Raw genomic sequence first — 13389 nt, forward strand, 5'->3', positions numbered from 1 at the left:
AGGTGTGTAGATCACAGTGGATGAGTTTTGCTCTGTCAGGCCTCTATTAAAGGCTCTTTCTTGTGGAAAACAAACAGAAAATGTTGAACTTGTTCATTTTATCCAGGACCTCAACATTAGGGACCTTTTGCTGGGATGTACCACAGAAGCACTTGTTTCTTCTTAAAGCAACCAGAGCCAGTATGAAAAATCACTGTTGCAATTTGTTTGCCTTCCTTATACTAATGAAGTGCCCTACCTGGCTTCGATGCTCTGGTGGTTTCTTAATACCTACTTTTCCTGTCCTCAGAGAGCTGCTTCTTAGCCTTTGACTCAGAGTAATGCACCTCTGTTTTGAGAGTGGGATAATGTGATTTTCACAGCCCTGATGTGGAGCACACAAGTGGGGAAACTACACAACTTCCCCAAAAGGGCTGTCCATAGTCTTTTAATTTTGAAAACCAAGTTTGACCTTGGTTTGTAAAGTGAAGTCATGCAAAGCTGCTGGGTGTGAGCTTACATCAAATGCTTTATCATTTCTCCTTTAGTTAGATCCAAGTTTAAACTCTGATGATATATATAAAGAATTCTCTTGTGGAGTGTTGTTAAACCAAAGGCTTCTGTTTGGACACAGCAGGCTGTCCACATGCTGCTGGTGGCAGAATTGCCAGCTTGGTGAATTTAGCAACTACTTATTCATTCATTCATTCTTCACATTTGAGCACAGAAGGTTTTCTAGGAGAGGAAAGATAGGACAGAAGAGGAAGATCAATCAGCAAGAACGATCACACTTGGTTTCTAATCTTAGAGAACTCCCAAATCTGATGCAGTGTTGGGTTTTTTCAATTCCTGTGTGAGTTATCCTTGTGCACTGGAGCTGTAATCACAGTGTGAGGCCACAGGGTGCTAGGTGCTGTAGTTCAAAACCTCAAGAGGCAGCACAGCATGTGGTAGGGAAATTCCAAAAGTTCCTTTCTACCTTTATAACTAAATCCTACCCAAGTCCCAACTTGAGCCATGGGAAGATAAGTTAGGTGTAACTGGTGGGAAACCCGCAAGCTGATGAGCAGAGAGCTGAAATGACTTGCCCAAGGACACAGTGAGTCAGCACAGAGGCAGGTTCATTGAGCAAGGCTGTCTTGTTCCTCAATCACTGCACCATTCCCCAGGTCATCTACATATGCAAAGTGGCCCCTGAAAACCACATTTCTCCCTGTTTTACCCAGTTGCTTTTCCTTGGATCTTTTTAGGGGCCAAGACAAGACTTTTCAGCTACTGAGGACAAATTTGGGTGCACATTGGAAATTCCCAGCCAGAATCCCACTTAGTGATTTGCAGATTGCAAGCATTGCTCTGAAACTTGGCTTTTTTGGCAATTGTTTAAGCTGGCAAAACTCATCCAGATAATTCTGCCTGCAGCTGTGCTACAGGATCAAATGTTACCTTATTGGCCATCATCCAGTTTCAAATTGCATTAAAAGTCAGCTGAAAAACTTCATTGTTCTTAAATAACTGCTGTGGTTGCCAGGGTTGGATTGCAATTAGAGCTTGGGAAGGAAGGGCCTGGTGGTGGTTAGTATGCCAGCACTCAAATACACCCTTGGTGCACATAGTTTTAGGCTTCTTCTCTTACTTTCTAGCCTGGTGAGGAGTTTTGATTCCTGTCTCTCTTGCTGGGATACAAAGTGATGATGACTGTGTTCCATTCCCATTTGTTAAATGGGGCAACAACATCCTGGCCCTGGCTGTGGTGTTCTCTGGAATATTTGTCTGTATCACAGAGAATCTTTAAGGTTGAAAAAGACCTCTTAAGACCATCAGGTCCAACCATCAGTCCAATACCACTATGTCAGCTAAACCATATCCTGGGGACCTTATTGTAGCCTTTCAATACCTGAAGGGAGCATACAGGAGGGGAATCAACTCTTTAAAAGGGTAGGACAAAGGGGAATGGATTAAAACTAAAGGAAGGAAGGTTTAAATTGGATATAAGGGGAAGTTCTTTGCAGAGAGAGTGGTGAGGGGCCGGAACAGGCTGCCCAGAGAGGGGGTGGGTGCCCCGTCCCTGGAGGTGTTCAAGGCCAGGTTGGATGGGCCCTGGGCAACCTTGTGTAGCTCCAGGCCTGGAGGTTGGTGTCCCTGCCTGTGGCAGGGGGGTTGGGACTCTGTGATCCTTGGGGTCCCTTCCAACCCAGCCCAGTCTGTGATTCTATGAGTGCCACGTCTGTGTGGTTTATGAACACCTCCAGGGATGGTGACTCCACCACCTCTCTGGGCAGCCTGTTTCAATGCCTGACCACTCTTTTCAGTGAAGAAATTTTTCCTGATACCCAATCTGAACCTCTTCTGATGCAACTTGAGACAGTTTTCTCTCATCCTGTCACTAGTTACTTGGGAGAAATAACCCACCTCACTACAACCTCCTTTCAGGATTTGCTATAAAGGTGACACGTGGCTTTATTCCTATGAGTAAATTGCTTTAAAAAAGCACATTAATCCTCCTGTGGTGCTTGCTCAGAGGATTTACCAGTGGGTAGGAAATTCAGGGCTGTACCAACCTGTCCATTGCAAGTGCCAGGACGTTTCAATAGTGAAATTCCTCTTTGAAAGCACAAGGCGGTGCTGCTGCTCCTTTCCCTGGAAACGTAAAGTGGAGGAGGAAGCCCTGTGGAAATCCTTTGCTGGGTAATGATCCCTTCGGTACAGGTGGATCGAGAGCAGACTCCAAGTGCTTCATCTCTGGTTGGGATATCTTAGCTCTGTGGGGAAAGCAAACATCACAAGTTTTTTAATCAGGATTTTCAAGTTGCTTGCAAATTCTGTCTAAAACTGGGTTCATTAGCCCTTCCCCTTCTCATTAGGACTTAGAGTCTGATTGGGAGAGTAGATCTCACGCTGCCTTCTGGTAGTCAGCTCTCCCATTGCAGGCTGTGGGGTTCATTTTTAGCTCCATGACTTTATCATGAGGTGTCACCCTGTATTGAACACCGAAGAGCTCTCATTCCAATGTAGAAGAGCATGGTGCTGTGGAGCTTTCAGGGGTGGGATCACATGAAAAAAGTGACTCAACATGGCCCTGGGGCTATGGGTTGATTTCCCTACACATACCAGTTGCCACTGGGAGGGGGAAAAAAAGCAGCATCTCACTAGAGGAGCCTTTTCAGAGCAAAGAATCCTGTGGTGCCTATTTCTTTTCAGGCCAGGACTAATGAAGTAGTTATTAACCAGACAGCAGGTAACCTCCTCCTGAGAATTTCTAGTAAATTAACGGGTTCTGTGGATGCAAATAGTGTATCTGTAGCAGTAAAATAGCCTGACACCTCACAGGAACTTGACATCTCTACTGTTTAATAGTTAGACTCATCCTTCCTGTGGTTTTGACCTGCATGAGCTAACATTCTCCCAAACAACTGCTGAGTGAATTTGGGACTTAGCCAGCCCCAGAGACCGTTCCCAGTGGACAGTTTAGATGCAGCCCCTCTTCTGGAAGCTAAGAAAATTAAATAATGTGGATGTGGCAATTTGTTCTAGCTGGCCTCAGGGACAGAAAAGCTCTGCCACTGTTTAATTTCTTACACAGATATATCACTGTGTCCAGATAGAAGCACTTTGTGTAGTGTTAGAGGTGCAGAGCTTGTCTCTGGGATATTTTTTTCCCCCTTTTTGGCTACTCAGGTTCAGTATTTTATTTTGTACAATTTCTTAGATCTTTCTCAGACCCTGGCACTGGAGATATTTTCTAACAACCAGCACAATAAACCCTGACCTATTTTTTCTTTTCTTACCACAGAAAATGGTGTTAAATTCCACTTTGACCTGGAGTGCCTATAATCTGCTTCTTCAAATTACATTAGATTGGAAATGGGAAAAAGAAGGGGATGTGGCACAAAAAAAAAAACTAAGCAAGTAGTAGCATGTCTCAGACAAAACTTACCATGCTGCCTTCACTACTACATTGTTGAGACTTGGTTTTGAGAGAGAAAGTTCACTACACTGATGTTTGAGTTCGGTGGTTAGAGTCCCTCTGACAGTTCTAAAACCTGTTTGGTGTCTTCTTTTTTTAAGAGTCTGCAGTGAATAATCAGAAGAAGACTTTCAGCCTCGAAGAAAAATCCAAATCTTCCAAGAAACGTGTCCATTATATGAAATTTGCTAAAGGTAAGAGGAGTTTTGTTGTTTCATAAGCTCTAGCCAAGATTAAGAGGAAAAAAAAACTCATGTCAAGGAGATCTGTTGTCTTCTGGTGTCTAAATTTGGCAAGTAAATTCTTGGTTTAGGAATACCCCCTGCAGCAACTTACTTAAAGCCATAATACTCCATTCCTCTTTATTTTTGGATAATTTTGGATGGCTTTAAGCTGATAAATGTTGAATAAAGTGATTTCTCTCTGAAGGAACCCTCAGCTGAATAAAGCAACAGTGAATATTCTGAGTGATCTGTGCGTGGGTAGGGGATGGCAGGAGGAGGCAAAGGTGATAAGAGAGTTACTTGGGCATCTGCACCACACTATCCCCTGAAATCTCCAGTAACCCCTGCTAAGAGATCATGTGGATAAGATCAGTGATCAGATTAAACCTGAATGCAGGAAGAGGAAAGCCCTCTTACATCTATCAGATTCTTTACTGGATAAATGAGGACAGCGGTTGGTGGCCACACAAACTATATCAAGAACTCATGGAGTTTAGTAGTTTTTGTTTCTTTCTCAGAATGATGACATTATTTCAGCCATCCCTGGTTGTGTCTCTTGGTCATTATTCCATCCCTTGCTCTGTTTCTCTGTTGGTTGTGTTCTCCTTTCACATGTCCATGTGCACGTGGGGTGTCTCTATATGTGTTTCAATGTATGGATAGGATCAGTTTCCACAAATACCTAACTTACTGTACTTCAAGCTCCATGTAATGTTTTCTGATAGCAAGTATCTTTGCTAAACCAGAAGTAATTGATACTTGAGTAGAGGCCAAATTCTGATATGGGGGTTCAGGCCTTTTGATTAAATAATTCAGCCTGGAAGTCAAACATGTTAACATGACCCTGCCACTCTACAACATTAAACAATTAAATTGGTTCAGGGCTTGCAAGTACAGAGGCCGTGGCCTGTTTGAGGTAGTAGCAAAGAGGATTTATTTTGATTTGGATTTAACCTTTTACTAAATATAGAGAAAAAAGGAAGTCTTTTGAGCATGTGAAATATGGAGCAGGGCTTTCATATTAATGATATCCCTGATTTATTTGGCTGTGGTGTTTCTATAAGGTAGGGTGTACCTGTTTGGCTGTGCCCTCCATGGTGTAAAACAGGGAAATTGTCCTTTTTCAAGGAAAAACAAGAAGAAAGTTACTTGAGAGAAGACAATGTTGTCGTGGCCCTTGTTGTTCAAGTCCGATCCTGCTTCCTTTTAGACTAAACAAGACGAGCTCACACAAAGGCTGGAGAAGGGAGCAGCAAGGAGAGAAAATGCACCTTCCGTTTCTGGTGCTGCTTTGTAGCCTCACTGCTGGAGGAACATCAGCACCACACATAGTCATAGCAGCCAGGCTTGGGTCTGAGAAGTACACACTGTGTCCAGAGCTGGGGCCCAACACAAGGAAGATGTGGGGCTGTTGGAGAGGGGTCGGAGGAGCCACGGGGATGCTCAGAGGACTGGAGCAGCTCCCCTATGGAGAGAGGCTGAGGGAGCTGGGCTGTGTCAGCCTGGAGAAGAGAAGGCTGTGGGGGGACCTCACTGCAGCCTCCCCGTCCCTGAAGGGAGAAACAGGAGGGGAATCAACTTTTAAAAGGGTAGACAATGGCGGGACAAGGGGGATGGATTAAAGGAAGGAAGGTGTAAATTGGATATTAGGGGGAAGTTTTTTAGAGAGAGAGTGGTGAGGGGCTGGAAGGGGCTGCCCGGAGAGGTGGTGGATGCCCCATCCCTGTGGGTGTTCAAGGCCAGGTTGGCTGGGGCCCTGGGCAACCTTGTGTAGCTCCAGGCCTGGAAGTTGGTGTTCCTGCCTTTGGCAGGGGGTTGGAACTCTGTGATCCTTGGGGTCCCTTCCAACCCAGACCAGTCTGTGATTCTATGAGATCAAGACAGTGATTTCAATTGCTTCTCTGGTTCCACTCTGATGCCGCAGAAGGTCAGGACTATTAGCTGCGTTGGCTTTCTGTTAGAGAATGCAAAAAGAGGGGGGGATACATCAGGATGGGGGCATGGAAAGAAAGCATAGGGTGAGAGGAGGAGCAGCAGGAATGTAAGTCTTTTGTTCCAAGCCTTGGTCAAGATAAAGCTGAAAACAGCCCCAGTCTTAGGGAGCTTGCTTGGGAAAGGAGATGTAGATGCTGCACAGTGAGAAACCAGAAAGTTGGGTAACACTTTGTCCTCTGTGTTGATGTGTCTGCTTACCCTCTGTGGGCAGTTGGGGGACCTGAGAGGAAGAAACAGGTGAAGTAGTCAAATTTATTTTGGTTTTAGGGGCTTTTTTTGGTCCATTACAAGTATTTAATTTTATTTTGAGGTCAGTGATTTTGAAATCAGAATGAGGTGGAGTAAGATAAGACCCCAGCAGACTCTGAAGTGCCTTTGTGTGGCCAATCTGAACTAATTTTCTTCCTCTCATTAATTCTGACTTCCTAAAAAGAATTTTCTGAGGCAAGCTGTGGAAAACTCAAAGGCTCTTACAATGAGAAATCAGCTAAACTTCAACCAGGATCTCAGAATATCACATCTCACCCTTTAGTTTCCCCCCTCCCTGCTCCACATCAGCCACACAACAATCAGGTGGGAATAATGGTCCTGCTGGAACTCAGAGAAATCTTTGCTTCACCCTTGAAATTGTTTTAATTTTGAATAATCCAGTGTGTTACAGAGATGAAAGTACTGCTTTTCAGAAGTGATTTCATGAATCAAAGAAAAGCCCCCACTGAGTAAAGATGGATTTTTTTTTGCTGTATGGAGGAGCTGTAACTCTGCACCACTATCAGAGATTGGAAATTCTCCTGAGAATCCCAAGAAGTGCAGCTTCTCCTTGAACTTTTCTTGTGTGTAGGAGGTTACAACTCTTCTTTCCCTTTAGTGTAGTGCAGGCTGCTTTCCCTCATCTTGCTATGACAGTTGCAGTATCAAGTGGGGGAAAACAAGCTGTTAATTAGATGTTTCCCTGTGGGCATCCACCAGCAAGCTGTGGTTGTCTCCCCACCAACCTTGCCCTCTACACACAGGCATTTCCTCCTGTATGTTGGAGCCATGATCAGACTTCATTTAGTGTCTTAACATTCTCCTCCTGATCATTTCATCACCTCCAAAAATAATCTGCCTACCTCTGTGGGTAGATAAAAATATAAAAATAAATTGTTTATCTGTTTGTGTTACCAAAATGTACCTGGTATCACCAGATGTGAAGGTTGTGGATGATTTTTTATTCCTCCCCTTACCCCTTTCAGGTAAAGACCTCTCTTCACGCAGTGAGGATGATCTGTCCTGCATATTTGGGAAGCGACAGAAGAACAAGACACAGGTAAACAAGAGGCTTCACCTATCTCTTATTTCCTAATGTATTTTCCATTATGTCAAAATCATATTTAAGTGTTTTTTTTTGCTAATGAGATTACCTCATGGCTACCAAAAGCAAGGCTGCAGGTGAAGGGCTGCACCTTGAGTGCTGGGTCCAGTTCTGGGCTCCTCACCATCAGAAGGACATGGAGGTCCTGGAGTGAGTCCAGAGAAGGGCAACCAGGCTGGGGAAGGGGCTGGAGGGCAAATCCTCTGAGGAGCAGCTGAGGGAGCTGGGGGTGTTGAGCCTGGAGAAGAGGAGGCAGAGGGGAGACCTTCTCCCCACCTCCCCTGCCCTGCCAGGAGGGTGCAGAGAGGTGGGCGATGGTTTCTTCAGCCAGGGCACAGGAGATGGGCCAAGGGGCAATGGGCTCAAGCTGCCCCAGGGCAGGGTCAGCTCAGCTGGGAGGGCAAAGTTCTTCCCTGGCAGAGTTGTGGGGCTGTGGCACAGGCTGCCCAGGGAGGAGGCTGAGTCCCCACCCCTGGGGGTGTTTAACAGGGGGGAGATGAGGTGCTGAGAGATCTGGGTCAGCACAGGACAGGGACGATTGGGCTGGATGATCTCAAAGGTCTTTTCCAACCTTGTGATTCTGTGAAGGCCATGCTCTGAACCATTAGAAAATAAGAGTGAATTTAATACATGAATTATGAATTATTTTATGAATTATTTTGAATGGGACTTCTTGGGAGTTAGGAATCTTCATTTTAATTTTCACTTGTTATGCAGTATAATTCACAACCTTAGATCAATTTTGCTTTATCCAAAAGTTGCCTAAATATCCAAACTAGAACTTAACATTTGGCAGCAACTGGCCAGTCTCAGCAAACTGCTTTTATTTTCACAAGAACTGGAAAAGGCATCTGCAAACTTGTGTTCATCTTTGAACACTGGGTTCTAAGGTGGCTGGAAAACTAGTAAATATTGAATCATAGAATCATGGAATGGTCTGGGTTGGAAGGGACCCCAAGGATCATAGAGCTCCAACCCCCCTGCCACAGGCAGGGACACCAACCAACTTTTAACAAAAAGACTTTTTTCCATCCATGTAATGAGGTCAAGGTTTGTACTAGCATTTATTTTATTTATTTTTATTTTTCATTAACATTTTGCAATTGCAGAGAATAGACCTGCTCTATTTGTATATAAAATAACAGACTTGACTGATGTATATCCAGAAAAATTCTTTGGAAAAGATACCAGCAGAACAGGCACAAATGAATATGTAGTAAGAATTTTTCTAGTTGGTTTAGAGGTCTCTGAAGATTCTTATTACAGGGGAAGGTTTGGCCTCAGTGGAAGGTTTTGAAATGCACTAGGTGTTTGACACCTTGCTTGTGAAGTACTCTTGATAATTGTTCTGTGATTTTACTGTAGGCGAAATTTGGGTGGAGAGGAATAGTTTGCTAGGCAGAGTGACAAGGGAGCTTGTGGAGAATAAATCCTGGGGGTCCTAGTGGATGGCAGGTTGGCCATGAGCCAGCAGTGTGCCCTGGGGGCTGAGAGAGACAATAGGATCCTGGGGGGCATTAAGAGGAGTGTGGCCAGCAGGTGACAGGAGGGGATCCTCCCCCTCTACTCTGCCCTGGTCAGGCCCCACTGGAGTGTTGTGTCCAGTTCTGGGCTCCCTGGGATAAAAAAGCCAGGGATCTCCTGGAGAGAGTCCAGAGGAGGCTATGGAGATGATTAAGGGCCTGGAGCATCTGCCCTGTGAGGAAAGGCTGAGTGAGCTGGGGCTGTTCAGCCTGGAGAAAAGAAGACTGAGGGGGGATCTGATCAGTGGGTATCAGTATCTGAAGCAGGGGATGCAGGGGGACATGGGCAGCCCCTTTTCAGTGGTGTGTGGAGACAGCACAAGGGTAAATGGCCTCAAGTTGGAGCACAGGGAGTTCTGCACCAATCTAGGGAAGAACTTCTTCCTGGTCAGTGTGAGGGAGCCCTGGGACAGGCTGCCCAGGGGGTGTGGAGTCTCCTTCTCTGGAGAGATTCCAGCCCTGTCTGGACACCGACCTGTGTGACCTGTCCTAGAGACCCTGCTTTGGCAGGGGGTTGGACCTGATGATCTATGGAGGTCCCTTCCAACCCCTATGGTTCCATGAAATGGAGATCCACTGGGGATTCTTTACTGGAAAACAGTGCAAAATAAAAAATACTTTGATGGGCTGTCTTGCATTGAATGGTTTGAAGGATTTGATCTTCTCCTAATCCCATATGATGTTATAATTTCAGTTAATGTGCTTTAGATTTTTTAAGTTACTGGTAGGACACAGAAGTAAGTCAGGTCTACTTTGAATACTGTTCTCTAAACTGCAAAAATACAGTTGATTAAACCAGGAGGTTAGAAGAAATTTAAACCAATATAGAGCTGTCCTGTATTGTTTGTCACTGAAAAACAGTATGATCCTTTGTTACAAGTCATGTGGTTTGGTGTGAAAGGTAAGAGCTTGGGAGGAGGCATCAGCCACAACAGAACCCACCTACACTAGTTATTACTGTCTGGAAATAAGCATTTGGGGATTTCAAGTCCGTGAGAGCTGTTAGAGGCCTCACATTCTGTGGGTAAGCTTGCACCATTGGAGACAACTTGATTAACACTTCTGATCACCTAAATATGCCCTGGGTCTACCTCTTACCTCCCTTGCTTTGTCAGATCAATATGAGGCAAGAAGAAACTGGGATTTGGTGCAGATCACCAGTGGTCTGGCTAAGGGAGATGATGTTGTCCACCCATGACCCAAGTAGTTGGTCTTTTCTCTGTGTCTTTGAAACTAAAGATGAGTTTGGAATGTGCTGTTGCTTCTTCTGGGACTTAATCCTGTAGAGTGCTTGTTTTTCTGCTGATAGACACTGCAGATCATGTGTGTTTATGGCCTCTTGTGAAGGATATGTAAGTCTGTACGTGCTTTTCCTGATTCCCTGGCTTGCACCCTGGTTGGCTGATGGCTACTGTGCAGACTCTCTTTTTCCCCTCACTGAATGCTGAGTTTATGGTTCAAGGTTCTGCCAAAAACTCACAGGCTCTTCACTGTTCAGCACCCAGATTTCCACATGCAAATACAGGCAAGTGCTAATGTAATTTGGAGCTGCATTGTTGTCTTCTGGCTACTGTTGGATGCTAAGCAGCCACAGGGAGAGAAAGCCAGGGGCAGCACAATTGCTTTGGTCATTTTTTTTCTTCCCTTTTTTTTTAAACTTTCATGGATCAGAGATCAGTGGAGTTTGCACAGAACAAAACCCATATTGCTCAGGCCCTCTGGCTCAGAGCAATTCCATTTCATTGCACCCATGAACTCTCATGATCCCTTTCCATCATGTTCCAGAGCCTGGTCCTTAAGGTGGCACAAATGAAACTACCCTGTGAGGATCTGAAGTCCTGCTCTCTGTGTGTGGTGGTTGTGCTATGATCTGAATTCCCCAGGCTCTGGGCATTTCCCTCATGTGGCAGAATGTGCAGGAAAGTGCTGTCATTCTCCTGGAAGTGAGTTGTTGATATCTGTTCCTGTGTAGAGATAATGTAAGAAGAGTCCTGGTGTCCATCAGAGTGCTGGGCTGTGCCTCTGGGCTGTGCTAGGCTGCAGTCCCTTTTTAATTGCAGCTTCTGCAACCAGGGAGGGGATCATCCCCCTGTACTCAGCTCTGGTGAGGTTGCACCTTGAATACTGTGTCCAGTTTTGGGCCCCTCACTCCAAGAAAGACATGGAGGTCTTGGAGTGTGTCCAGAGAAGGGCAACCAGGCTGGGGAAGGGGCTGGAGGGCAAATCCTCTGAGGAGCAGCTGAGGGAACTGGGACTCTTCAGCCTGGAGAAGAGGAGGCTGAGGGGAGCCCTTGCTCTCTCCAGCTCCCTGAAAGGAGGTTGTGGGGAGCTGGGCTCAGCCTCTTCTCACAGATACCCAGCGACAGGAGGAGAGGGAATGGCTGCAAGTTGTGCCAGGGGAGGTTCAGGTTAGAAATGAGGAGACATTTCTTCTCCCAAAGAGCGGTTGGGCATTGGAAGGGGCTGTCCAGGGAGGTGGTGGAGTCACCGTCGCTGGGGGTGTTCAAGGAGAGGTTGGATGGGGTACTCAGGGACATGGTTAGTGAGTGATAGAGGTGGGAGGGGGACAGTTGGACTGGAAGATCTTGGAGGTCTTTTCCAACCTTAATGAGTCTGTGATTACTAACAGTTGTGTGCTGCTGTCCCCATTCAGAGGAGAGAGGACATCTTCCATGCTTCCATACATGTCAGAACAGCTGCAATCTCTGGTTGCAGGTTCCCAACTGTAGTTGCATCTGAGATGAGACATGGAAGTACCTGTTATGTATTAACCCTGTAGCTTGAAATCCTGTCTTTAAGGCTCTTCCTGATGTGTAAGATTCTTCCTCTTTTTTTCAGCAGTACCATTTGAGAAACATTCAGTACAGATTTGATTTGGGATGAATGACCAGTCCTCAGTTAGCAGTAGAGTTGTCATCCCATTCTTGATCTTTTGACAAATATATTCGCTTAATTGTTTCCCCTATTTCTAGTTTTTTCAACCCAGGTTCAGAACCATCTTGGGTATAACTAGGCAGAAGGATGCAGGAACTCCTTTTGATAGAATCCCATAATTACTGAGATTGGAGGGGACCTTGGGAAGTCTCCAGATCAGCCACCCTGCTCTAAGCAGGGTCAAGTACGTCAAGTTGCTCAGGGCTTCGTTCAGCTGAATTTTGATGATCTCCCACCCTTACAGCTTCCCTTACAGCCTGTGACAAAATTCAGTGGATGGATGAAATGGATCACTTAAGGAGCAGGAGATGGGAACGTTCTGGAATCATAAAATACTTATACTGTAAATGGAGCAGGGTGATCATTTGCAATCCTGTAGGCACTCTGAAAGTGCTGGAAAGGTTTAAGGATGTATGCTGTTGAAGGCATGATGGCCTTTTATTTCATCTGAATGAGTTACAGAGCTTCTCTTACTCCAGAGAGATGTTGTACCCACTGCCTTTGAGCTTTTCTCAGTATACAAATGGCCTGTGGTGCAGTAGATCCTGGCAGTGGTGTTGCACCGGTGCTCATCAGCACTGTGGTACTAGGTCTGGCTGGTTGGTTGGTGTAATGCCAAACTCTTTGTAAAGATTAGGAAAAGGAAAACCCAAGGAAACTCCATCTTTGCTTTGTTCCAATTAGTGGTGGTCATTATAAGGTGCTTTATGATTGTGACCTGTGGAGTAGTCTTTGGCAGAAGATGTTTTGTGCTCGTTTACTCTGAGTTGTTTTAAGCATAGAACTGATCTCAGACTCACTTTTTTAACTGTCACAGTGGCCTAGGATTGATCTGGGTAATGGTTCTTTTCTCTGGTTTCACACTGACAGTACTACAGTCAGTGAGGATGTTGAAATTTGGATTATCTGCCTTATCAAAGGAAGAGGGAGTCGAGTAGAGGATGGTACCGATTGCAAAAGAGTGGGATTGCAGAGGATATGGAAGGAAATGCTGTTTGCCCGTAAGGGTTGAAAGGAGTTTCTCTAGTAAGAGCAATTTCTGGAGGGCAGATCATCTGAGGAGCAGCTGAAGGACCTGAGGGTGTTTAGCCTGGGGAAGAGGAGGCTGAGAGGAGACCTTATCACCACCTACACCTGCCAGGAGGGTGCAGAGAGGTGGGTGATGGGGACAGGAGATGGGACAAGGGGCAATGGGCTCAAGGAGCCCCAGGGCAGGGTCAGCTCAGCTGGGAGGGCAAAGTTCTTCCCTGTCAGAGTTGTGGGGCTGTGGCACAGGCTGCCCAGGGAGGGGGCTGAGTCCCCACCCCTGGGGGTGTTTAACAGATGGGTAGATGAGGTACTTAGGGATCTGGTTTAGCATAGGATGGGAATGGTTGCACTCGATGTTAAAGATCTTTTCCAACCTTGTGATTCTGT

General features: G+C 45.6%; 1 protein-coding gene across 1 annotated transcript in view; it reads left to right on the forward strand.

Moving 5' to 3' along the window:
* The window catches only part of PINX1 (PIN2 (TERF1) interacting telomerase inhibitor 1), a 75286-nt gene that overhangs the window by 10236 nt on the left and 51661 nt on the right, over positions 1 to 13389 (forward strand). The window contains exons 5-6 of the mRNA XM_084261549.1: positions 4045 to 4137; positions 7398 to 7471. Coding sequence (XP_084117675.1) covers positions 4045 to 4137; positions 7398 to 7471 — 167 coding nt within the window. The remainder of the gene's footprint in view (positions 1 to 4044; positions 4138 to 7397; positions 7472 to 13389) is intronic.

Source organism: Gallinula chloropus (genome assembly GCF_964237585.1).
Source record: "Gallinula chloropus genome assembly, chromosome: 3".
Lineage (NCBI taxonomy): Eukaryota > Metazoa > Chordata > Aves > Gruiformes > Rallidae > Gallinula > Gallinula chloropus.